This window comes from Oncorhynchus masou, chromosome 31 (assembly GCF_036934945.1).
Source record: "Oncorhynchus masou masou isolate Uvic2021 chromosome 31, UVic_Omas_1.1, whole genome shotgun sequence".
Classification (NCBI taxonomy): Eukaryota; Metazoa; Chordata; class Actinopteri; order Salmoniformes; family Salmonidae; genus Oncorhynchus; species Oncorhynchus masou.
The window spans coordinates 85,835,074-85,860,855 of NC_088242.1; the positions used below are offsets into that span (position 1 = coordinate 85,835,074).

At 41.3% G+C, this 25,782-nt stretch overlaps 2 protein-coding genes across 2 annotated transcripts in view; both read left to right on the top strand.

Moving 5' to 3' along the window:
- The window catches only part of LOC135524648 (microtubule-associated serine/threonine-protein kinase 3-like), a 50,587-nt gene extending 38,821 nt beyond the window's left edge, over nt 1-11,766 (top strand). The window contains 6 exon segments of the mRNA XM_064952369.1: nt 263-489; nt 606-728; nt 843-979; nt 4,694-4,881; nt 7,881-8,015; nt 8,018-11,766. Coding sequence (XP_064808441.1) covers nt 263-489; nt 606-728; nt 843-979; nt 4,694-4,881; nt 7,881-8,015; nt 8,018-8,844 — 1,637 coding nt within the window. The 3' untranslated portion in view covers nt 8,845-11,766.
- A 429-nt stretch (nt 11,767-12,195) lies between these two features.
- Nucleotides 12,196-25,782, top strand: part of LOC135524650 (phosphatidylinositol 3-kinase regulatory subunit gamma-like) — a 35,435-nt gene continuing 21,848 nt past the window's right edge. The window contains exons 1-2 of the mRNA XM_064952378.1: nt 12,196-12,528; nt 23,687-24,414. Coding sequence (XP_064808450.1) covers nt 24,090-24,414 — 325 coding nt within the window. The 5' untranslated portion in view covers nt 12,196-12,528; nt 23,687-24,089. The remainder of the gene's footprint in view (nt 12,529-23,686; nt 24,415-25,782) is intronic.

Sequence of the window (25,782 nt, forward strand, 5' to 3'; positions counted from 1 at the left end):
CACTGTCATGCAAGTTTCTTCTGGGCACAGTGGTAACGCTTCAGAAGCTAAATAAGTTAGTCATACAGGGATGCTGGTCCCCAGCAGGCAAATATCACTGAATAGGGTGTGGATATGTGACAGGTGTGTCTGCACAGAGCTAAAGGATTTTAAGTTACTTGTAAATGCTGAACAAGAGCAGTTTCTTGTTCTGAATTCCACCATTTTACCGTACTTTTTCTAATTTCCTGAACATGAACTCATCCTTTGTGCACCTTTCCAGACGACATGCCCGGGGGCCTCCAGGCCAGCCCCATCTTAATGCGCTCCCTCTCGTCCAACCCTTCATCACGCGACTCATCCCCCAGCCGAGATCTGTCGCTTAGCCTCAGCATCCTGGGTCCACCCATCGTCATCCACAGCTCGGGGAGGAAGTACGGCTTCACTATGCAGGCCATCCGCGTCTACATGGGCGACAGCAACGTTTACACTGTGCACCACATGGTCTCGGTGAGTGCCCCGTACTATTGTGTGCAACTATTGGCTAATTCTGGAGCAATCAAAGGCTGCATCACCACACAGACTTTCAGTAATTGTGATAATAATAAACCACTTTTGTTTCACAGAATGTCGAAGATGGCAGCCCAGCCCATGACGCAGGACTGAGGGCCAATGACCTCATCACTCACGTGAATGGAGAGTCTGTGCAAGGCCTGGTCCACACAGAGATAATGGAGCTGCTTCTGAAGGTACAGAAACAAACACCATCTCAAGCCTAATGTCAAACTATAGCCACACTCTTTGGGATATTATGAGCTTTAATCAATACTAATACCTCATTGGTTTTTGTGAAACCCCAAAAGAGTGGTGGCAAGGTGGCCCTTCAGACCACGGCACTGGAGAACACGTCAATCAAGGTTGGGCCGGCTCGAAAGACCAGCCACAAGGGCAAAATGGCAAGACGCAGCAAGAAAAGCAAGAGAAGGGATAACCAGGACAGGTAAGGGAAGATGTTTTGATTGTTGTGTGCTAATTTAATTCAATGTAATATTAATGCCGTATTGCTATTATTATGATGTATTAACTTTGTGGGGTTGATATGAAAACGTACATTTTATATATACTGAACAAAAATATAAACACAACATGTAAAGTGTTGATCCCATGTTTAATTAGCTGAAATAAAAGATCCCAGAAATGTTCCTATACCCACAAAAAGCTTATTTCTCTCAAATTTGTTTACATCCCTGTTAGTAAACATTTCTCCTTTGCAAAGATAATTCAGCCACTTGAGAGGTGTGGAATATCAAGAAACAGCATGATCATGACACAGGTGCACTTTGTGCTAGGGACAATAAAAGTCCACTCTAAAATGTGCATTTTGTCAGGCAACACAATGCCACAGATGTTTTGAGGGAACGTGCAGTTGGCATGGTGACTGCAGGGAATGTCCACCAGAGCTGTGGCCTGAGAATTGAATGTTCATTTCTCTACCATAAGCCTCCTCCAACATCGTTTTAGAGAATTTGGCAGTATGTTCAACCGGCCTCAACCTCACAACTTCTTCACCTGTGGGATGGTCTGAGACGAGCCACCCGGACAGCTGATGAAACTGTGGTTTGCACAACCAAAGAATTTCTGCATAAACTGTCAGAATCGCCTCAGAGAAGCTCATCTGCGTGCTCATCGTCCTCACCAGGGTCTTGACCTGACTGCAGTTTGGCATCGTGACTGACTTCAGTGGGCAAATGCTCACCTTCGATGGCCACTGGGACATCAAAGGCAAGTTTTTCACCTGTCCCGGGGAGATTGCAATTTGATTTGATTTGTAACTGGATCCTGGACTTCCTGATGGGCCGCCCCCAGGTGGTAAGGGTAGGCAACAACACATCTGCCACGCTGATCCTCAACACTGGGACCCCTCAGGGGTGTGTGCTTATTCCCTTCCTGTACTCCCTATTCACCTACGACTGCGTGGCCAAATACAACTCCAACACCATCATTAGGTTTGCTGACGACACAGCCTGATCACCTACAATGATGAGACAGCCTATAGGGAGGAGGTCAGACACCTGGCAGTGTGGTGCCAGGACAACAACCTCTCAACCTCAATGTGGCAAAGGAGCTGTTTGTGGACTACAGGAAAAGGAGGGCCGAGCAGGCCCCCATTAACATCGATGGGGCAGTAGTGGAGCGGGTCGAGTTTCAAGTTCCTCGGTGTCCATATCACCAACAAACTAACATGGTCCAAACACATGAAGACAGTCGTGAAGAGGGCACAGCACCACCTTTTCCCCCTCAGCAGATTGAAAAGATTAGGCATGATCTCAAAAAGTTCAACATCTGCACCATCATGAGCATCTTTACCGGTCGCATCAACGCCTGGTATGGCAACTGCTCGGCATCTGACCGTAAGGCACCACAGAGGGAAGTGCGTACGGGCCAGTACCTCACTGGGGCCAAGCTTCCTGCCATCCAGGACCTATATACTCGGCGGTGTCAGAGGAAAGCCCATAAAATTGTCAAAGACTCCAGCCACCCAAGTCATAGGTTGTTCTCTCTGCTACCGCATGGCAGGCGGTACCGGAGCGCCAAGTGTAGGACCAAAAGGCTTCTTCACAGCTTCTACACCCAAGCCATAAGACTGCTGAACAATTAATCAAATGGACACCCGGACTATTTACATTGACCTCTCTTTGTTTTCACACTGCTGCTACTCGTGTTTATTATCTTATTATTATTTATTAGGCATAGTCACTTTACACCTACACTTTACATGTACAAATTACCTTGACTAACCTGTACCCCCGTACATTGACTAGGTACCGGTACTCCCTGTATAGAGCCTTGTTATTTTTTACTTGCAATATTTTCTTAACCAAAAATGCAGTTCAAGAAATATAGTAAATGGACTTGTAAGTAAGCATTTCACGGTAAGGTGTTGTATTCGGCACGAGACAAATAAAAATTGGATGGCATCTTGTGTGCGAGCGTTTTGCTGATGTCAACATTGTGAACAGAGTTCCCCATGGTAGTGGTGGGATTATGGTATGTGCTATAAACTATTGACAACGAACATAATAGCATTTTCCCGATGGCAATTTGAATGCACAGAGATATTGTGACGAGATCCTGAGGCCCATTGTCGTGCCATTCATCCGTTGCCATCACCTCATGTTTCAGCATGATAATGCACGTCACCATGTCGCAAGGATCTGTACACAGTTCCTGGAAGCTGAAAATGTCCCAGTTTTTCCATGGCCTGAATAATCACCAAACGTGTCACTCATTGAGCATGTTTGCGATGCTCTGGATCGACGTGTACGACAGCGTGTTCCAGTTCCCGCCAATATCCAGCAACTTTGCACAGCCATTGAAGAGGAGTGGGACAAAATTCCACAATCAACAGCCTGATCAACTCTCTGCAAAGGAGATTGTGTCGTGATACTAAGTGGTTTTCTGATCCACGCCTCTACTTTTTAAAATATATTTTTTAAGAGTTATCTGTGACCAACAGATGCATATCTGTATTCCCAGTCATGTGAAATCCATAGATTAGGGCCTAATGAATTCATTTAAATTGACTGATTACCTTCTATAAACTGTAACTCAGTAATATCTTTGAAATTGCTGCATGTTGTTCATATTTTTGTTCAGTGTAAATACATCCAGCAAGAGTCATACTGCAAAAGTCCCTATTCTGTCTCCCCCCAGTGTTTGATAGAGATCACTGCACACAACTGCATGGATGGATGATAAACATTATACATCTAAGCCTTGACTTTAAGTTAAGAAACTTAAGTTATACTGTAGAAGACGTTCTTAATGCACAGAGTATTCTCTATAATTTGTTTTGTGATAGATATTTTTTCTCTCTAATTTTTGCTTGACTATTGCTCTGTCATCAGCCTCAATATCCCTGATATTATTATGCAGGCATACTCAATAAGGACATTTGTTTTGCAAAACTCCCAGGCCGTGAATCATATATATATATATTTATATATTTATATATATTAATATGTTTATATTAATATATATTAATATATATTTATATATTTATATATATTAATATGTTTATATTAATATATATTAATATATTTATATTTATAAATATTAATATATATTTATATATTAATATATATATAGATATTAATATATATTGATATAAATACATATTAATATAAAATACATATTAATATATATACATATTAATATATATTAATATAAATATTAATATATATTGATATTAATATATATTGATATGAATATATATTGATATGAATATATATTAATATTAATTAATATTAATATTTATATATAAATATATTAATATATTAATATAAATATATGTATATATATTTATATATAAATATATATTATAAATATATTAATATATAAATATTAATATTAATATATATTCATATCAATATATATTCATATCAATATATATTAATATATATTAATATGTATATATAAATATGTATTTTATATTAATATGTATTTATATGAATATATATTAACATGTATATATATTAATATGTATTTATATTAATATCAATATATATTAATATATATAAATATATTAATATATATTTAAATATAAATATATTAATATATATTTAATAATGTTATGTCACTTGTTACCCTTCAAACCCCTTCACAACACCTTCATAACCCCGTTATAACTCTCGGTAACCAATGACTATCCCAGGAGGCGGAGCATCCTGAAGAAGCTGTCCAAGCAAAGCACAGTGATGCACAGCAGCCGAAGCTTCAACTCTGGCCTGCAGCACCACTCTGTGTCGTCCAGCGAGAGCCTGCCGGGCTCCCCCACACACAGCCTGTCCCCCGGCCCCTCCACCCCCTGTCGCAGCCCTGCCCCTGACCACCAGGCTGGAGGTAACATCAGGCCCAGACACCTGCAGCACTGTTACTCGTGCTACTAGCACTGTTACTTGACTACTGCTGCTGCAATTATGATTACTAGCCTACTTCTACTCTATTACTACTACTACTCTGTTACTATTACCACTACTGCTGCTACTGTACCATTATGATTACTAGCCAACTACTACTGCTACTACTGTTACTATTACTATTACCGCTACTACTACTGTTATTACTATTACTACTCTGTTACTACTACTACTACCACTACTGCTGCTACTGTACCATTATGATTACTAGCCTACTACTGTTACTACTGCTGTTACTATTACTACTGCTACTATTACTGTTACCACTACTACTGTTACCACTACTACTGTTATTACTATTACCTCTACTACTACTACTGTTTTACTATTACTACTCTGTTACTACTACTACTATTACTACTCTGTTACTACTACTGTTACTGCTGCTACTACTATTACTACTACTACTACTACTACTATGTTACTATTACCACTACTGCTGCTAATGCTCTGTAATTGCTGCTACTACTACTACTGTTACTATTACCACTACTACGACTATTACTGATGCTATTTCTACTCTGTTACTACTACCACTACTTCTACTCTGTTACTACTTCTACTCTGTTACTATTACCACTACTACTACTATTAGTCTTACTACTACTTCTACTCTGTTACTATTACCACTACTCTATATTATTATTATTATTATTATTATTATTACTATTACTACTACTACTATTACCGCTACTGCTTCTACTACTGTTATTACTACTGCTGCTGCTACTACACCACCACCACTACTACTACTGTTATTATTATTATTATTACTACCACTATTGCTACGACTACTGGTACTAATATTACCACTACTGCTACTACTACTCTGTTACTATTACTACTACTATGTTACTATTACCATTACTGCTGCTACTGCTCTGTTATTACTACTATCACTGCTACTTTAATATTACTACTACTAAACTCAGTAAAAAAAAAGAAACGTCCTCTCACTGTCAACTGCGTTTATTTTCAGCAAACTAAACATGTGTAAATATTTGTATGAACATAACAAGATTCAACAACTGAGACATAAACTGAACAAGTTCCACAGACATGTGACTAACAGAAATGGAATAATGTGTCCCTGAACAAAGGGGGGTCAAAATCAAAAGTAACAGTCAGTATCTGATGTGGCCACCAACTGCATTAAATACTGCAGTATCTCATCATGGACTGCACCAGATTAGCCAGTTCTTGATGTGAGATGTTACCCCAGTCTTCCACCAAGGCACCTGCAAGTTCTGGGGGGAATGGCCCTCAGCCCTCACCCTCCGATCCAACAGATCCCAGACATGCTCAATGGGATTGAGATCCGGGCTCTTTGCTGGCCATGGCAGAACACTGACATTCCTGTCTTGCAGGAAATCACGTGCAGAACGAGCAGTATAGCTGGTGGCATTGTCATGCTGGAGGGTCATGTCAGGATGATCCTGCAGGCAGTGTACCATATGAGGGAGGAGGATGTCTTCCCTGTAACGCACAGCGTTGAGATTGAGAATGTTGTCATTGCAGGCAGTCTGATGATGCTGTGACACACCACCGCAGACCTTGACGGACCCTTCAACTCCAAATCGATCCCGCTCCAGAGTACAGGCCTCGGTGTAACGTTCATTCCTTCACGATAAACGCGAAACCAACCATCACCTGTGGTGAGACAAAACCGCGACTCGTCAGTGAAGAGCACTTTTTGCCAGTCTTGTATGGTCCAGCGACAGTGGGTTTGTGCCCATAGGCGACATTGTTGCTTGTGATGTCTGGTGAGGACCTGCCCTTACAACAGGCCTACAAGCCCCCAGTTCAGCCTCTCTCAGCCAATTGCGGACAGTCAGAGCAATGATGGAGGGATTGTGCGTTCCTAGTGTAACTCGGGCAGTTGTTGTTGCCATCCTGTACCTGTCCCGCATGTGTGATGTTTGGATGTACCGATCCTGTGCAGGTGTTGTTACTCGTGGTCTGCCACTGCGAGGACGATCAGCTGTTGGTCCTATCTCCCTGTAGCGCTGTTTTAGGCCTATGAGCAGGGACCCTGGGCATCTTCCTCCTTTTCTTTTTTTCCAGAGTCAGTAGAAAGGCCTCTTTCATGTCCTAAGTTTTCATAACTTTGGCCTTAATTGCGTACTGTCTGTAAGCTGTTAGTGTCTTAACGACCGTTCCACAGGTGCATGTTCATTAATTGTTTATGGTTCATTGAACAAGTATGGGAAACAGTGTTTAAACCCTTTACAATGATGATCTGTGAAGTTATTTCGATTTTTACGAATTATTTTTGAAAGACAGGGTCCTGAAAGGGGACGTTTCTTTTTTTGCTGAGTTTACTATTACCACTACTGCTGCTACTGCTTCAACTACTGTTATTATTATAATTATTATTATTATTACTACTACTACTACTACTGCTGCTACTACCACCACCACTACTACTACTACTACCACCGCTACTACTATAATAGTACTACTGCTGCTGCTACTGCTTCAACTACTGTTATTATTATAATTATTATTATTATTACTACTACTACTACTGCTGCTACTACCACCACCACTACTACTACTACTACCACCGCTACTACTATAATAGTACTACTGCTGCTGCTACTGCTTCTATTACTCTGTTACTACTACCACCACTGCTGCTACTACTACCACCGCTGCTACTACTACTATTACCACTGCTACTGCTACCCTGTTACAACTACTTGTGTCTGCTACCACTGTTGCTGCTGCTTCTACTATGGCTACAGTCACTACTGTATTACTAAGGCTGCTACTTTGAGTAATAAGCTTATCTCACAATTTTGCTTGCAATATGACTTTGTCCATTTTATTGTTAATGACAATGCAGTAATCCCTTTGAGGTGGACTGTAAGCTGGTGGTTTTAATCAGGCTACCTTACTCTGTATTTACCTCTCCCTCAGACACCACCTCTCCACAGAGCATCTCTCCCAGCTCCAGCTCTCCCAGCTCCAGCTCTCCCAGCTCCCTGCACGGCCTGGCCTCCAAGCTGGGCACTCAGCGCTACACCAAGGTGGGTCGCCGCAAGTCCACCAGCAGCATCCCCCGTCCCCCCTGGCCTGCAACTCCTCCACCCAGCCCCTGTCACCCCAGCGCTCCCCCTCCCCCCTCTCTGGCATCACCAAGACCTTCCACGGCAAGACTCTGTCCCCCCCCACCATCGTCCGCCATTGTTTGCGCCCCCGCAGTGCCGAGCCGCCCCACTCCCCCCTCCTCAAGAGGGTGCAGTCAGCTGAGAGGCTCTCGAGCGCCTACCACACCGACAAGAAGTCGTACCCCCACCGAAGGCACACGTTGGAGGTGCCTTTCCAGGACAAGGTGGAGGGAGTCTGCGGCGGAGGGGACCACGGGAGGCTGCTGGTGGGGTATGGGGGCTGCCAGAGGCTGAAGGACTGGGCGTCGGAACGCTCAGAGCAGCTGGTGGTGATGAGGAAGCTCAACCTGTCGGAGCGCCGCGACTCCTTCAAGAAGCAGGAGGCGGTGCAGGAGGTGAGCTTTGATGAGCCTGACGACCAGAAGACCGTCACCGCAACAACGCTCAACGCCCCTGGAGGCAATCGGGTCCCGCAGAGGGCGGCCTCCTGGGCGGCTATTTCCCAAACCAGCGAGGAGTTGACTGTGGTGAAACGTTTCAACCTGGTGCCTCAGATTGCTGTGCAGGGCTTGATAGAGAGCGAGGACCAGGATGTCTGGGAGCCGTGCTCTGATGGAGAGGAGGACAACGGCGAGAGGCAGGAGCCCGAATCTACTGATTCCAACATCGGATCACAGCAGCCGAGCAAGGATGTCTCTCTCATGGTAAAAATCTCTAGTAAGGCACCAGAGGAGACAGCTGCTTTGCACAAAGAAAGGCCTGCTTCGGATTAAGTTGGGGATACAGCAGTGGACTCTAGCCCCCAGAAAGGGAAGCTAAGGAAGTGACATTTCCTTGACTCATTTTATATAGCCATTTCTTCCAAGGAAGCACCTTCATACTCTCACTGCTGAAGGAAGGAAATGTTTGGGCGAAAGAGTATTTTGCCACATTGATTTTGTTTTGTAGATTTCACTTGATTCAGGACTTAGTTTTGTAAATATGTAACACCAGGAAATAGACGGCACTTTATTTCCTGGACTTATTTATTACTTTTAAGCTAATAGGATTTATAATGGGGCCAAAAAAGAAAAGTGTTCAATTGATAGTGACTTGCCAAGATTAAATCATGTTTTGTATTCATAGAAATATATTTATTTTCTATTGTCATGATTTTTCTAGAAATGTCTATTTTTAAACATGGTACAGAGTAGTTGATAATGGTAGGAATTTCACAGAAGTAAGTTGTTTTTGGTGAGGAAAGTTTTGACATTTTTTCTGCATTCATAAATGGAAAGTAGGAATGTATAAATCTTAATTTCTAAAGATTACCACAATTTGAAAGTTGTTCAGATTTAGGCTTGGAAACTGAGACTACAGTTTTGAAGTATATTTTCAATCGTACAAAACTGTAGGGCAATTCTTATATGAACTACTTCGGTCAGTTTTTAGTTGATGTGAAGACTACTCACTATTTGTTTTGTTTTTTGTTTTATGAAGCCATATCTTATGAACTGAAGGCCCTTTTTGTTTGACGAATAGATGTTATTTCCTTGTTGGCATGCTTGACAGTAGCAGGAAAATGTAGTCTCCTTTACGAATATAGTTTATATTTCAAAGCAATTTTATGCAACTCGGAGGGTATTTCTTTAAATCTCAGCCACCATAGAAATGAAAGCAAGTGTTTCACATGAAAATCAGTAACTAGTTAGTTTTAAAACCTGTTAATTATATTGCACAATATTCTGTCATAACCTCATTGTCATGTTCGTTCATCCTGATGTTGTTCTATTGGGTTCATGGTTCCGCTGTACTGATTCTCATGGCAACAGGGTTTAACCCTTGGGTTTGCTGAAATCACGGTGGACTTAAATCAGTTGAACATTGGTGTAGCATGGCAATTTGAGCTTGCTGTAAATGCTTATACTACAAAAGCATGAAACCTTTGTTTTTATCAAATACTGTTACCTCATCACTGTCACACAGGCAATTGTTGACAGGATATTGTTTTGTTAAGGCACCGATGTTTTGCTCTTAAGCCTGTTTTAGGCTACGTCCAGGAATACAGTTATCCAGGTGACGCCACCAAGCTAAAGAGAAACGGTTTAAGCTTTCACGGGATCTGCTTGCATATTTTCAATTATCCTTGATACAGCCTTTGACCTTATCTACATTTATACAACGGGTGGGTCTAATCCTGAATGCTGGTAGGTTAAAAGTGCATTCCAGGCGCTATTTCATCTTGTGCTTTTGAGTTGATGTTTACATTTGGGTAAGGTGCACTAAGGGAAATTACTATTTTGACATAACATATATATTTTTTTTTACCGATTTAAAAAAAAAAATATATATATATATATATATATGAGTCAATAATGAAGGAGCACCCCATACCTTAAGTCAGACCCCAGGGCTTAGATATTAACAGATGCTAGTTTTATGTCTTTGTACTGTACATGTATATATTTTGATATCTGAGACTAATTCTGTATGAATTGTTATTGTATATTTTGGAGTATACCAAGCAACGTGAACAACCATGGCTGTAAGAATGAGCATCTGATGCAGCAAGGATGACGCTTGTTGGGGAATCACATCAGTATTGCAATGCATATAATGAATTAGCTGTTTTGAACACCATCATTTTGTCCCATTTTATACTCCAAAGTAGTTTTGAAGTCTGATATTGTCAAATGGTACTCCCTGTTATTTAACCCTCTTTATATATCAAAAGTGGGGGGTCTTTAGAAGTCTCAACAGATCCTCAGACTATAATTTCAGACTGGATGAACTGCTCAGGACTCAGAAGTCAGTGTTGGTGAAATGAAGTTATACCGAAGACACACTTACTCACAAAGTCAGAATTGTTAACAATGAACATGCTATATACACAATTGAAACATAGAATTTTGGAGTCCTGTATTTCTACTTAATGAAACCACTTTTTGATACCATGTACTGTGAAGCTATTGTGTTAGTCTGCACATTTCAGCACTACATCATTTTACACGAGTACCTTTTTGAACTAAATCTTCCTTAAACTGTTCTGTAGGAATAGTGTAGGATGAGGTTACTCTTCTCTTCGTAATACTTGATTGCATGTAACGCTGGGTTTATAAAGTGCATGCTGTGGTTTTTAATGTGTGTCTAATCGTATTGTGTGCACAGTCAACTTTTGCACTTTCCTCTCACTCCTATTCATCATGCCCTGAACCAGATGTGATCATATACAAATTTAAGCATGGTTTGAAATAATTGTGTTTTAGTCAAATATTCTTGCGGTCAATTTGCAGTCAACTAATTATTTGGAATTTAGACTCCGACCCACCGACAATCCGCTCAAGAAAAAAATCGGCCCGTGGCTGAAAAAGTTGATGATCCCTGTCATGAGGGATGCATGTGGTTCATCAAGGGCTGGGAGTGAGCTTAGAAGGTTTGGCTACACATCAGTCTGCAATGCTTTGTCTTTTGCATTTAACCCTCATTCTGACACTGCCATTTTGTCTGCTATCTAACACCTCTATTCTCACTTAGTTGTAGACTAAAGGTACCTGCATACTGTAGCACACTTACAGGGTAAAATGGAAGAACATGTCCACATTTATTATTTCTGTTTAATTGTGATTTTGTTAGCACTGTACCCCCAGTATTTCTAATTTCCATTTTATGTGAATATGGATATACTGTATAAGCCAACTTTATCTGGCTAGTTTCTTAGAACCTTTTTTTTTTAACACTATGGCCTAGCTCCCTATTCAAACAAAAGCAAATGTTGAATACATAGATGGCTGGGTAGGATGTTATTATGCCTATGGTTGGGTTGTACTGTTGAATGTATTTGCCAATATGTACTTTCATAATAGAGGAATTGTGATAGACTTCAGATGGGAATCCTAAAAATGTTGCAGGTTCATATGACTTTGCCTTTCAACATCTGTCTGCTTATGTTTGAGTAGTGAGGCGTGGGCTGTCCCTGGTGCAAGTGTCAAGATGGATCTATTTTGTGTTTTTACTGGCTGTTGCCAAACTGTTTTATGATAAAATTGTTTCCATATGGCATTTGATGAATGCACTCATCGTCACATCTTTTTGTTTTAAGAATATAATGTTCACTGAATTGTAATGAATGCACTCACATGGCTTTATGCTTACACGTGTTGTTGGTCCCCTCTTGGGATGGTATACTGTATGCCACATCTTACAGCCTGTATCCCATACTTTACATAGAACAAGTCGTGTAATTACGGCTACGTTCGTTTGTTTCCGTACAGCTGGTGCACGTACAGCAAGCTGCACAGTGGACACAAGTTTCGCTGGTCTGACTATCGATGTAGTTCGATATCTTCTCTACGAACATGGCAGGGAACTTAGGTTTGTGATAACTTAAGAAGCAAACGAAAAAAGGAAAATAGCTTTTATGAGGACTAAATTAGCCCTTGAACAAGTTTAAACAGTTACCCAATCAAGGATATTTTACGGTGAGTATTTTTTTGGCTTAAAGCTTTCCCCTAAACTGGAAAATGGTGGAGGGGGCTCGAGACGCAAATTTGCTAAACTGGTTTGACGTTACTAGCCTCTGTAGCTATTCGCCAGTTACATGATACAGTAAACCCTTCTCGTAACCTACTACTAACTAACTAACAAACAATAGGCACATATTGCAGTTTATTCTATAGCCAAACAAGTATTGTCACAAGTTCGTCTTCAACTAACTATGCTCGGGCCAGTGCGTTTCAAATCTTTGCAGCTAGCAGGGTTGGTGCCCCCAAAATCCTCCAGCTGGCACGAGTTTGCTGGATTACAATCATGTTTGCAACTGTAGCCACGACTGTCAAAAGGCATCCCTTGTATATAACAAACGATTCATATTATGTTTGGTTGTGCCTCAGTTGTTAAATATAACTGAAATATATATTTATCCTATCATCAATGTCTCACCATTTCTTTCCTGACAAAGCCGTAATGGGTCAACTGGCTTAAAGTGACATAAAATGGCCAAAGACAGGTGTAACTAGGAATACGGTGTAACCAAAGTATGAAGCTAAGCAAAAACCAAGCACTGGAAATGTATTTAACAAAAAAAAAAAAAATATATATATATATATATATATTTAGTGAATGGGCCTTGCAGTTGACAACTTAATTGAGCTATTTATTTATACTAAACAAAAATATAAACGCAACCATTTACAAGATGTTACTGAGTTACATATCATAGAAGGAAATCAGTCAATTGAAATAAATGCATTAGGCCCTAATCTATGGCTTTCACATGACTGGGCAGTGGCTCAACCATGGGTGGGCATAGGCTCACCCACTAAGGAGCCAGGCCTGCCAATCAGAAGTATTTTTTTCCTCCCACAAAAGGGCTTTATTACAGACAGAAATACTCCTCAGCACCCCTCTTCAGACGATCCCACAGGTGAAGAAGCCTGATGTGGAGGTCCTGGGCTGTTGTTGTGGTTACATGTGGTCTGCGGTTGTGAGGCCAATTGGCTGTACTGCCAGTATATATTACTGGATAAGTCATGATGACAAAATAACTGTATTATGGCTCATTAACATAGGATAGGGCCATGGTTTTCGTCTGTTTGATTTGCTAACACATACAAATTACTATAAAATAGGCCTACTAGCAAATAAAACGGATCGTGTGGACACGAGTTAAATTGTTAGTATTCTGGATTTTAATCCATCTGAGCATCAATCGGCTAGGCCTATATCTGTTTCGTTAAAGGCAATTTATTAACTGAAAGACGAGCAAGAATTGTTCTAGGACTGTCTGGGAGTAGGGAGGGGAAAGGTCTATTAACTAATTTACCGACTGGTGATGTCCAGGCAGGCCAAAACGCCATCCCAGCAAAACAGGCAGAAATGTCAGGTGGTCTTTTCAAACAGCTCTTACGCTATAAGGGCATTATCACCATGTTCACAATTTCACAGTATTATTCCAACTTTGTATTTGAAATATATACACAAAACACGGGAATATTACATTTGATTCCACTGGGCTTTTAAATTATCTCATAATAATACACTACATGCTCATCGAACATCTCATTCCAAAATCATGCGCATTAATATGGAGTTGGTACCCCCTTTGCTGTTCTAACTGCCTCCACTCTTCTAGAAGGCATTCCTCCTAGATGTTCGCACATTTCTGCAGGGACTTCCTTCCATTCAGCCGCCAGCATTAGTGAGGTCGGGCACTGATGTTAGGCGATAAGCCCTGGCTTGGAGTCGGCGTTCCAATTCATTCCAAAGGTGTTTGATGGGGTTGAGGTCAGGGCTCTGCGCAGGCCATTCAATTTCTTCCACACCAAATTCGACAAAACATTTCAGTATGGACCTTGCTTTGTGCACGGGGACATTGTCATGTTGAAACAGGAAAGGACCTTCCCCAAACTGTTGCCACAAAGTTGGAAGCACAGAATCGTCTAGAATGTAATTTCCCTTCACTGGAACTAAGGGCCCTAGCATGAACCATGAATAACAGCCCCAGACCATTATTTTTCCTCCACCAAACTTTACTGTTGGCACTATGCATTGGGGTAGGTAGCATTCTCCTGGCACCCGCCAAACCCAGATCTGTCCGTTGTACTGCTAATTGGTGAAGCGTGATTCATCACTCCAGAGAAAGCGTTTCCACTGCTCCGATGGCGGCGAGCTTTACATCACTCCAGCCGATGTTTGGCATTGCGCATGGTGATTTTAGGATTGTGTGCGGCTGCTCGAGCATGGAAACCCATTTCATGAAGATCCCGACAAACAGTTCTTGCGCTGATGTTGCTTCCAGAGGCAGTTAAGAACTCGGTAGTAATTGTTGCAACCAGGGACAGACTTATTTTTACTTGCTACGCCCTTCAGCATTAGGTGGTACCATTCTGTGAGCTTGTGTGGCATACCACTACGTGGCTGAGCCGTTGTTGCTCCTAGACATTTCCACTCCACAATAATGGTACTTACAGTTGACCGGGGTCAGCTCGAGCAGGGCAGACGAATTGACATGTTCGAAAGGTGGCATCCTGTGATGTTTCTGCGTTGAAAGTCACTGAACTCTTCAGTACGGGCCATTCGACTGTCAATGTTTGTCTATGGAGATTGCATGGGTTTGTGCTTTATTTTAGACACCTGTCAGCAACGGGTGTGGCTGAACTAGCCGAGTCCACTAATTTGAAGGGCTGTCCACATACTTTTGCCATGTATTGTATATCTATAAATAATAATGTAGCCTGATGTATTCTTAAACCTGTGTGATCTCTATTTATAGTAAAATACAGAATATGAGCAGGGGGGAAAGTATTCAAACACTTTTTCCATATTTTGTTACGTTACAGCCTTATTCTAAATTGAATTGTTAAATGTCCTCATTAATCTATACACAATAAACCATAATGACAAAGCGAAAACAGATTTTTAGGAATGTTTGCAAATGTATTAAAAATAATAACTTATTTACACAACTATTCAGACCCTTTGCTTTGAGACTCGAAATTGAGCTCCGGTGCATCCTGTTTCCATTAATCATCCTTGAGATGTTTTTAAAACTTGATTGGAGTCCACCTGTGGTAAATTCAATTGATTGGAAAGGCACACACTTGTGTGTGTATATAAGGTCCCACAGTTGACATTGCATGTCAGAGCAAAAACCAAGCCATGAGTTCGAAGGAATTGTCCGTATAGCATCGAGATAGGATTGTGTTGAGGCACAGATCTGGGGTAGCATTGAAGGTTCCCAAGAACACAGTGGCCTCTATCATTCTTAAATGGAAGAAGTTTGGAACCACCTAGACTATTCCTAGAGTTGACCGCCAGGCCAAACTGAGCATTCGTCGGAGAAGGTCCTTGGTCAGGGAGGTGACCAAGAACCCGATGGTCACTCTGACATAGTTCCTCTGTGGCGATGAGAGAACCTTCCAGAAGGACAACCATCTCTACAGCACTCCACCAATCAGGCTTTTATGGCCAGATGGGAGGCACTCCTCAGTAAAAGGCACATGCCAGCCCGCTTGGAGTTTGCCAAAAGGCACCTAAAGACTCCCAGACCATGAGAAACAAGATTCTCTGGTCTGATGAAACCAAGAATGAACTCTTTGACCTGAATGCAAAGCTTCAAGTCTGGAGGAAACATGGCACCATCTCCAGGGTGAAGCATGGTGGTGGCAGCACCATGCTGTGGGAACGTTTTTCACGGACTGGGGCGAAGGTTCACCTTCCAACAACACGACAATCGTAAGCACACAGACAAGACAAAGCGGGAGTGGCTTCGGGAACACGTCTCTGAATGTCCTTGAGAGGCCCAGCCAGAACCCAGACTTGAACCTGATCAAACATCTCTGGAGAGACCTGAAAATAGCTGTTTAGTGACACTCCATCCAATCTGACAGATCTTGAGAGGATCTATAGAGAAGAATGGGAGAAACTCCACAAATACACGTGTGTCAAGCTTGGAACTTCAAGCCCAAGAAGACTCAAGACTGTAATCGCTGCCAAAGGTGCTTCAACAAAGTACTGAGTAAAGGGTTTGAATATTTATGTAAATGTCATATTTCAGTTTTATTGTTAATACATTTGCAAAAATGTCAACCTGTTTTTGCTTTGTCATTATAGGGTATTGTGTGTGTAGATGTGGGGGGGAAACAATTGAATCAATTTTAGAATAAGGTTGTAACCTAACATAACAAAATGAGTAAAAAGTCAAGGGGTCTGATTACTTTCCAAATGCACTATGTTGTCTGTGCCTGTATTAAAATGATACATTGTCCGCAATTACTTTCACTTCACCCATTACTATTAGTGACGTCGAAAATTATTAAGTTGGAGTTTGAGTGTTAGAAGCGATCACTGCCTAGATACATTTTCTAATATTAGAACATTTCCTTGATTTGTTCGAGCATCTCTGGTGATTCCTGGGCACATGGCAGCAGACTGCCCAATAGGAATCCAGGAGACCACTAAGCTTTCGTTCTCTGTAGCAACAGTGACTTCCTTTATTTATTTATTGATGAGTGAGCCCCCCCCTCTCTTCTTAATCCTGTCCCCCTTCTGCACGAGGTGCTCTCAAACTGTAAAAATCATTGTGACTAAGATTAACCATCCTATGACGGTGAAATCTTTATCCTCAAAACCCACATTGTTCTATTGTGTTGCACTGTAAAAACATGAATACTTAGATTTTTTTTAATATTCAAAGTACCTTGAATAAGGCAGATGTTTCTTTCAAATGGAAATGGACCGCACAGTGGAAATGACATTGTCGGAATGGTTGTGTATTTAAGGACAGGACAACCAAAAGGAGAGGATTTTTAAAAAGGGTGTTGAGGCAGAATAGAGGGTGTTAAGGATGACGTGAGGACAGAGGCCTATGGTTGGGTATATCAGTGCCACGTGTCCACCCTGGCACCTTTCCGCTGCACTCGAAGGTTGTCGAATTGCAAACCCGCTGTGCCCCGGCCAGTTCTCGCTCTCTGCCTAAAGGTGGGTGAGTGTTGCCCTATGATGTTTTTACGTTATTTTATTTCTGTCATCACCATACCAGTTGTTTGTTAGCCATAATCTGGCATTGCATTTAGGATTGTGTGCATGTCTCTGTGTTATGGCTCGTTTCAAGCTGCATCATTCTTAGATGAGCTACGGGACAGGATAACTCATCAATTTAGGAGGAATGAGCACCACAATAAATAATATTTTATGCTGTACTCAGATGGCAACATAAGACCTAAGCCATTGTCCACATGCAAAGTCAAGGTGATCTGGCTGCAGTGACGTCAAGATGTACCAGTGAAATTAATTTCCCTAGCTCATTTTGTAACTACTAGAATTTCTTAGTAAAGTATTTGCACGACGATTGCCTGTAATATGCAGTCAAGAGACACATATCTTATTTACCCATTGAGTGATAATGGCTGTTGCAGAAACATTCTAGGTCCAAGCATCTTATACAGTCACTTTCAAATTATATTCAGTGTTTGGTTTGCATGATCAATGATCCACTTTTACTAGTGTGAGGATTAAGAAATCATGTGTGAGAGATTTATCAGACATAATTAGTAGACTACACTGCTAAAAAAAATAAAGGGAACACTAAAATAACACATCCTAGATCTGAATGAATGAAATATTCTTAAATACTTTTTTCTTTACATAGTTGAATGTGCTGACAACAAAATCACACAAATTATCAATGGAAATCAAATTTATCAACCCATGGAGGTCAGGATTTGGAGTCGCACTCAAAATTAAAGTGGAAAACCACACTACAGGCTGATCCAACTTTGATGTAATGTCCTTAAAACAAGTCAAAATGAGGCTATAATTTTGCACGCCCAATTTTTCAGTTTTTGATTTGTTAAAAAAGTTTGAAATATCCAATAAATGTTGTTCCACTTCATGATTGTGTCCCACTTGTTGTTGATTCTTCACAAAAAAATACAGTTTTATATCTTTATGTTTGAAGCCTGAAATGTGGCAAAAGGTCGCAAAGTTCAAGGGGGCCGAATACTTTCGCAAGGCACTGTAAAAGTGCGAAAAACATGGCTCACTATTTCAAAAGAAGATGGAGAACAAGCTATAGGATGAAAAATCCCAGAGTTTTAGCGCAAGTAAAGTCGACTAGCGCTAGCTAATGCTACCAACAGTAGCAAAAAAAAAACTGGGGAGTCAAATATTGACCAAATATATCGTCTCAAAATAATATTGCGGCATGTAACTATCTGTATTTTCTCCCATCTTCACTACATGCTAAGATCCTCATTATCCTCAGTTAAAACTTCTAAATATCTAAAAATATATCTTGACTTATTAAAATTGACTTAACCGTCAATTGGTTAGCTGCCGAAAATACATTTGGCCGTCATGCGTATCAGTCCATAGGGTAATTTGCATCATTTGTGGAATTAAATTGGCATGTGTGCATTTTTGTTAGTCATCATGTATTTTTTCACATGCTCACAGCATACAGCCTAGTTTGAGGAGCGGAATAGCCTGCCACCTGTCTGACAGCGCGAGAGTAGCTCCTCAAAAAGCTTGTAGGCTACTGGAGTGAAATCTGCTTTTCTAAGCAACAAATAACAATTATAAATTCAAAACTTTGGTAGCCACGATTAAAGGAGCTATTCTTATTTCTCAATTGCAACTTGTAATTAACGTGCGCCTCCCATTTGGGTGTATAGGCTGTAGCCTGCTTACCGTTGACTATCAACGCGTCACCCACCATTCCCACCATTTGCAATTGTTTGAAACCTGAATGTTTTACTTTACTTCAAATAACGAGGTATGTCTTACCTTGCTTCAAAGTAGCCATGCGAAGAATCCATCCATAAAAACATGGAGGCAATTATTTCATAATGACTTCCTCATGCCATTAACCAGCTTTTCCCTCATGTTCTATTGGTTTTCATATCAACTTTCTTTCGTTGTCCAGAAGCCAAAGGCACAATCCTAATCATATTAGCAACCCATCATAGTTTGTTGCTATGAGATTCCCCTTCTTTCAAAGTTTCTAACAGAGATTTTAATCTTTGTCACAACTGCTTGCATTAGGTTTAGAATGGTGAATTCTAATGTGGCAAATGTTTGAAAATGACTTTATTAGCTGCTTCCTTACAAGAATTAAATAATCGGCTATCGCCTTTTGAAATGTAAGACGATAGGCTTGCTATTGTTTCATGTTTCCATTTAAATTAATATCTTAATGAAAAATGACCGTTCCTTGTATACATGCCAAGTATCAGAGAGGAAGAGGCAAAGCAAGAGGTTTCACTCTCGCCAAAATCATCGCAATACGTTTCTATGGGTTTACTTTGGCCCTAAGCTTTTCACCTGCCTTTGTTAGGGCAGAAAAATAAGCATCTCTTCATTATATACAGATCTGTAATAAGATTTTCTGTTGGTTAGGTCATTTTACTGTGTGGAATTTATTTTACAGTTTGTTGACTGGTTAATGGGGGTCAGTTAGTCAGCAGCAAAATTAACCGACATTTCCACCCCTAAAATTGACCATGAACATTTAAAAGTTATGTAAAAAGCCAGTCCTACTATTACAACTCTTAAATAAGATTGAACATATGCAAAATAACTTTCTCCAGTACTTGATATTGAGCACACTTTTTAATTTCATTCAAACCATTTCTATTTGCAGAAATATATTCTAACTTCGCTGTGAATTTTTTAATGATCAGGCGTCATTACTGAACTGCATTGCAAGGAGCAACGTTTAGGAGAAACTTGAGAAACAAAGTAGTTAAGACTATTTTCAATCAAAGGAATAAAATAAGATGTATTTGGAGGATTCAACCAGAATTCAATGATACACAAACAAAATGGCTTTCTGCCACTCAAACCTAAATAGTATGCACAATACGAAAGACCCTAACCTTTTAATGGGATACTGTAGCTGCATTAGTCTGATTTAGCCTTAAAAAAAAATATATATATATACTTTGAGGTCAATACTAAGTTTTTCATGAATCAGTCATCTCTCGCTCATAAAAAAGACTATACAATCCACAGATCTCATCTATTGTTATGTATTTGACCCATATGGAAGATGGTGTCTGTTTTGGATGTTAACAAATTGAATGAAAATAATGAATAGGCCGGGACGATACCAGTATCGCGATACTCGTTAGTATCGTGGCAAAGTAAACTACGAAGCGGATTTAACTTCATTAGGAAAACAGCCCTAATGTTGGAAACAAACATCATAATGTTGTGATTAGGATTGCAAAATGTTGGAAACTTTCTGGTAAATTTCCAGAAATGTTCCATGAATTTTAGCCCTGGAATTTGGGGATTTTTGCTTAAATTCATCAAAAAAAGTTAGCTTATCAAATTTCAAATCAAATTTATTTACATTGCCCTTCTTACATCAGCTGATATCTCAAAGTGCTGTACAGAAACCCAGCCTAAAACCCCAAACAGCAAGCAATACAGGTGTAGAAGCACGGTGGCTAGGAAAAACTCCCTAAAAAGGCCAAAACCTTGGAAGAAACCCAGAGAGGAACCAGGCTATGTGGGGTGGTTAGTCCTCTTCTGGCTGTGCCGGGTGGAGATTATAACAGAACATGGCCCAAATGTTCATAAATGACCAGCGTGGTCAAATAATAATAATCACAGGCAGAACAGTTGAAACTGGAGCAGCAGCACGGCCAGGTGGACTGGGGACAGCAAGGAGTCATCATGTCAGGTAGTCCTGAGGCATGGTCCTAGGGCCCAGGTCCTCCGAGAGAGAAAGAGAGAATTAGAGAGAGCATACTTAAATTCACACAGGACACCGGATAGGATAGGAGAAGTACTCCAGATATAACAAACTGACCCTAGACCTCCGACACATAAACTACTGCAGCATAAATACTGGAGGATGAGACAGGGGGGTCAGGAGACACTGTGGCCCCATCCGATGACACCCCAGGACAGGGCCAAACAGGAAGGATATAACCCCACCCACTTTACCAAAGCACAGCCCCCACACCACTAGAGGGATATCTTCAACCACCAACTTACCATCCTGAGACAAGGCCGAGTATAGCCCACAAAGATCTCCGCCACGGCACAACCCAAGGGGGGGACCAACCCATAACGGGCGCGGTCCCCAACGAAAACAACCACGACCTAGAGAGATCACACCGATGATTGAGTTAAATACTTTATAAACTACACGAGCTGAAAACAAACAAAACTTCTGCAGCACACACAAACTGTCGCGCCACCCAAGAGCCCCTGCCCAAAGAGCTGAACGAGCTCTCTTTATTTCCTCCTTCCTTACTGCTCATGCGCTCTTAAAGTGGCAGCGCACGGTGAAGGCTCCGTGCAGAATTCGCCACAACCTGCCTAAATGACTACCCACCCATAGCACTCACGTCTGTAGCCATGGGTCACATCAACACCATTATCCCAGAAACCCTAGACCCACTCTAACCCACTCAGAGACCTGACTGTGTAGTGCAAGCACAACAACCTCTCCCTCAACGTGATCAAGACAAAGGAGATCATTGTGGACTACAGGAAAAAGAGGACCGAGCACACCTCCATTCTCATCGACGGGGCTGTAGTGGAGCAGTTTGAGAGCTTCAAGTTCCTAGGCGTCCACATCCCCAACAAACTAACATGGTCCAAGCACACCAAGAGAGTCGTGAAGAGGGCACGACAAAACCTATTCCCCCTCAGGAGACTGAAAAGATTTGGCATGGGTCCTCAGATCCTCAAAAAGTTTTACAGCTGCACCATCGAGAGCATCCTAACGGGTTGCATCACTGCCTGGTATGACAACTGCTTAGCTTCTGACCGCAAGGCACTACAGAGGGTAGTACGTATGGCCCAGTACATCACCGGGGCCAAGCTTCCTGCCATCCAGGACCTCTGTCCCAGGCAGTGTCAGAGGAAGGCCCTAAAAATTGTCAAAGACTGCAGCCACCCTGTTCTCTCTGCTACGGCAAGCGGTTCCGGAGCATCAAATATAGGTCCAAGAGGCATCTAAACAGCTTCTAACCCCAAGCCATAAGACTCTTGAACAGCTAATCAAATGGCTACACAGACTAATTGCATTGCCCCCCCCCCCCCGCCCCCAACGCTGCTGCTACTCTCTGTTATTATCTATGCATAGTCACTTTAATTACTCAACCTACATGTACATATTACCTCGATACCGGTGCCCCCTGTATATAGCCTCCACGTTGACTATGTACCGGTACCCCCTGTATATAGCCTCCACGTTGACTCTGTACTGGTACCCTCTGTATATAGCCTCCACATTGACTCTGTACCTGTACCCCCTGTATATAGCCTCGACATTGACTCTGTACCTGTACTCCCTGTTTATAGCCTCCACGTTGACTCTGTACCGGTACCCCCTGTATATAGCCTCCACATTGACTCTGTACCTGTACTCCCTGTTTATAGCCTCCACGTTGACTCTGTACCTGTACTCCCTGTATATAGACCCGCTATTGTTATTTACTGATGCTCTTTAATCATTTATTATTCTAATCTCTTACTTTTTTGTAGGTATTTTCTTAAACTGCATTGTTGTTTAAGTGCGTGTAAGTAAGCATTTTACTGTGACGCACTTCAGGGACGGCATGAGAGACCCCCAGCAAGCCAGTGACGGCAGGGCAGCAGAGAATCCCAGTGGAAAGAGGGGAACCGGCCCAGGTTTACACCTGTTCTATTCGGGGCATGTGACAAATAGAATTTGATTTGAAGTAGTCCAAATGCCGGAATGTCCCAGTGTCCCTTTAAGTTAGTAGTGTCATAAGATTTGAATTAGTTGAGTGTCTGTGATAGTTGACTGAGACTACACTCAATCATATGCTGAAAGAACACTTGGTGCTTATTATTCATGGAGGGGAAGCCCTGCCTCCAGCTGTTTGGAAATTCTAGGGACAATTAGGAGGCCCTTTTCTACATTTCAGTTGACAGTTTCATAGATTTATATGTAATATGATCAAATTTTTTGGGTCAGGATCCGTATTTTTGGGAAAAATGGATGGGATAGTGACGCATGGATTAGCATCATTTTTGGACCCAATGTTTAGACAGGTTTTTAAATGGAGGTCCTTCAAAAAAAAACAATCAATTGATTTGGTTTCATGTGCTTAATGTATTATTTTCTGAATCTGTGTCTTTTGTCTTCTGTAGAGCTTTCCACCAGGAACACTTGGAAGATTCTCAATACGAAGTGCTCAGAGTCACTGAAGTGCCTGCCCTGCACCTGTCATTCCTAGACCGTACCAGTGTAAATCAGAACCCTACTTTGGTAGTACTCTTACCTGCAAGTCTCGGGTCTTTCCAAAGAGCATGTTGCCAATGCCGTCTCTCTGCTCCATTGTCTGGTTACACCGAGGGATCAAACTAAAGAAAGTGCTTTATTTCTCAAACACAGGCCAGGTCTGAGTTTCAACCATTCACACCAACAGTTCAGTCATGCTTCTTAGTTTTAGTTGAAAATTCCTGAATAGTGTTGCCATCACAATTAACATCCTCAACACTCTAGCACTTCACTGCCCTGGTCAGGGTGTATCATAGTTGGAAATCTTTGCACATGGCTGTAGAGGGCTTCCAATTCATAGCAATTTATGTCTATAACAAAGACTGGGACGAGGACCTTGACCTCCAGCCAGGGGACATACTGACCGTCAGCAAGACGTCACTGACATCTCTTGGGCTCAAGGATGGGGACGAGGAGCACCCGGATTGCCTGGGATGGATGGTGGGAGTCAACAAACGCACCAAGCAGAGGGGAGACTTCCCTGGGACGTATGTCCAGTATGTGGGGCCTGTGAAGATGTATGTGGTGCCCAACCAGCCTCTGCAGCAGAGACCCCTCCCAGCAGCCCCCAGGCCTCAGCCTCCCCCAGCACATCAAGGTAGGACACAGTGCCTTCAGAAAGTATTCATACCCCTTGACTTATTCCTCCATTTGTTGTTAAAGCCTGAATTCTAAATTGGTGAGGAAAACATTTCATTTAATCAATCTACACACTATACCCCATAATGACAAAGTGAAAACATGTTTTTGGGCATTTTTGCTAATTTATTGAAAGTGAAGTACAGAAATATCTAATTTTACTATTCACACCCCTGAGTCAATTCTTTGTAGAAGCACCTTTGGCAGAGATTACAGCTGTGAATCTTTCTGGGTAAGTCTCTTAAGAGCATTCTTCAAGCTCTGTCAAATTGGTTGTTGATCATTGCTAGACAGCCATTTTCAGGTCTTGCCGTAGATTTAAGCCATGACTGTAACTCGGCCATTAAGGAACATTCGCCATCTTCTTGTTATTAAGCAACTCCCGTGTAGATTTGGCCTTGTGTTTTAGGTTATTGTCCTGCTGAAAGGTGAATTTATCTCCCAGTGTCTGGTGGAAAGCAGACTGAACCAGGTTTTCGTCTAGGATTTTGCCTGTGCTTAGCTCCATATCCTGAAACTCCTAATCCTTGATGGTTACAGGCATACCCATAACATGATGCAGCCATCACTACGCTTGAAAATATGGAGAATGGTACACAGTAATGTGTTGTATTGGATTTGCCCCGAAGATAATACTTTGTATTCAGGACAAAAAAGGTTATTGGTTTGCCACATTTTTTTTAAGTATTACTTTAGTGCCTTGTTGTAAACAGGATGCATGTCTTGGAATATTTTTTATTCTGTACAAGCATTCTTCTTTTCACTCTGTCATTTAGGCTAGTATTGTGAAGTAACTAAAACGTTGTTGATCCATCCTCAGTTTTCTCCTCACAGCCATTAAACTCTGTTTTAAAATCACCATTGCCCTCATGGTGAAATCCCTCTGTAGTTTCCTTCCTTCTCTCCGGCAACCGAGTTAGGAAGGATCTTTGTCGTGACTGGCTATATTGATACACCATCCAAAGTGTAATTAATAGCTTCACCATGCTCAAATGTCAGCTCCCCCCACATCTACCAATAGGTGCCCTTTTTTTGTGAGGCATTGGAAAAACTCCCTGGTCTTTGTGATTGAATCAGTGTTTGAAATTCACTGCTTGACTAAGAGACCTTTACAATTATCTATATGTGTGGGATATGGAGATGAGGTAGCCATTAAAAAAAAATCTATATATGTTATTAAACACTATTATTGCACATGGAGTGAGTCAATGCAATTTACATGACTTGTTAATTAAGCACATTTTACTCCTGAACTTATTTAGGTTTTCCATAAAAGGGGTTGAATAATTATTGACTCAAGCCATTTCAGCTGGTAATTTTTTCTTAA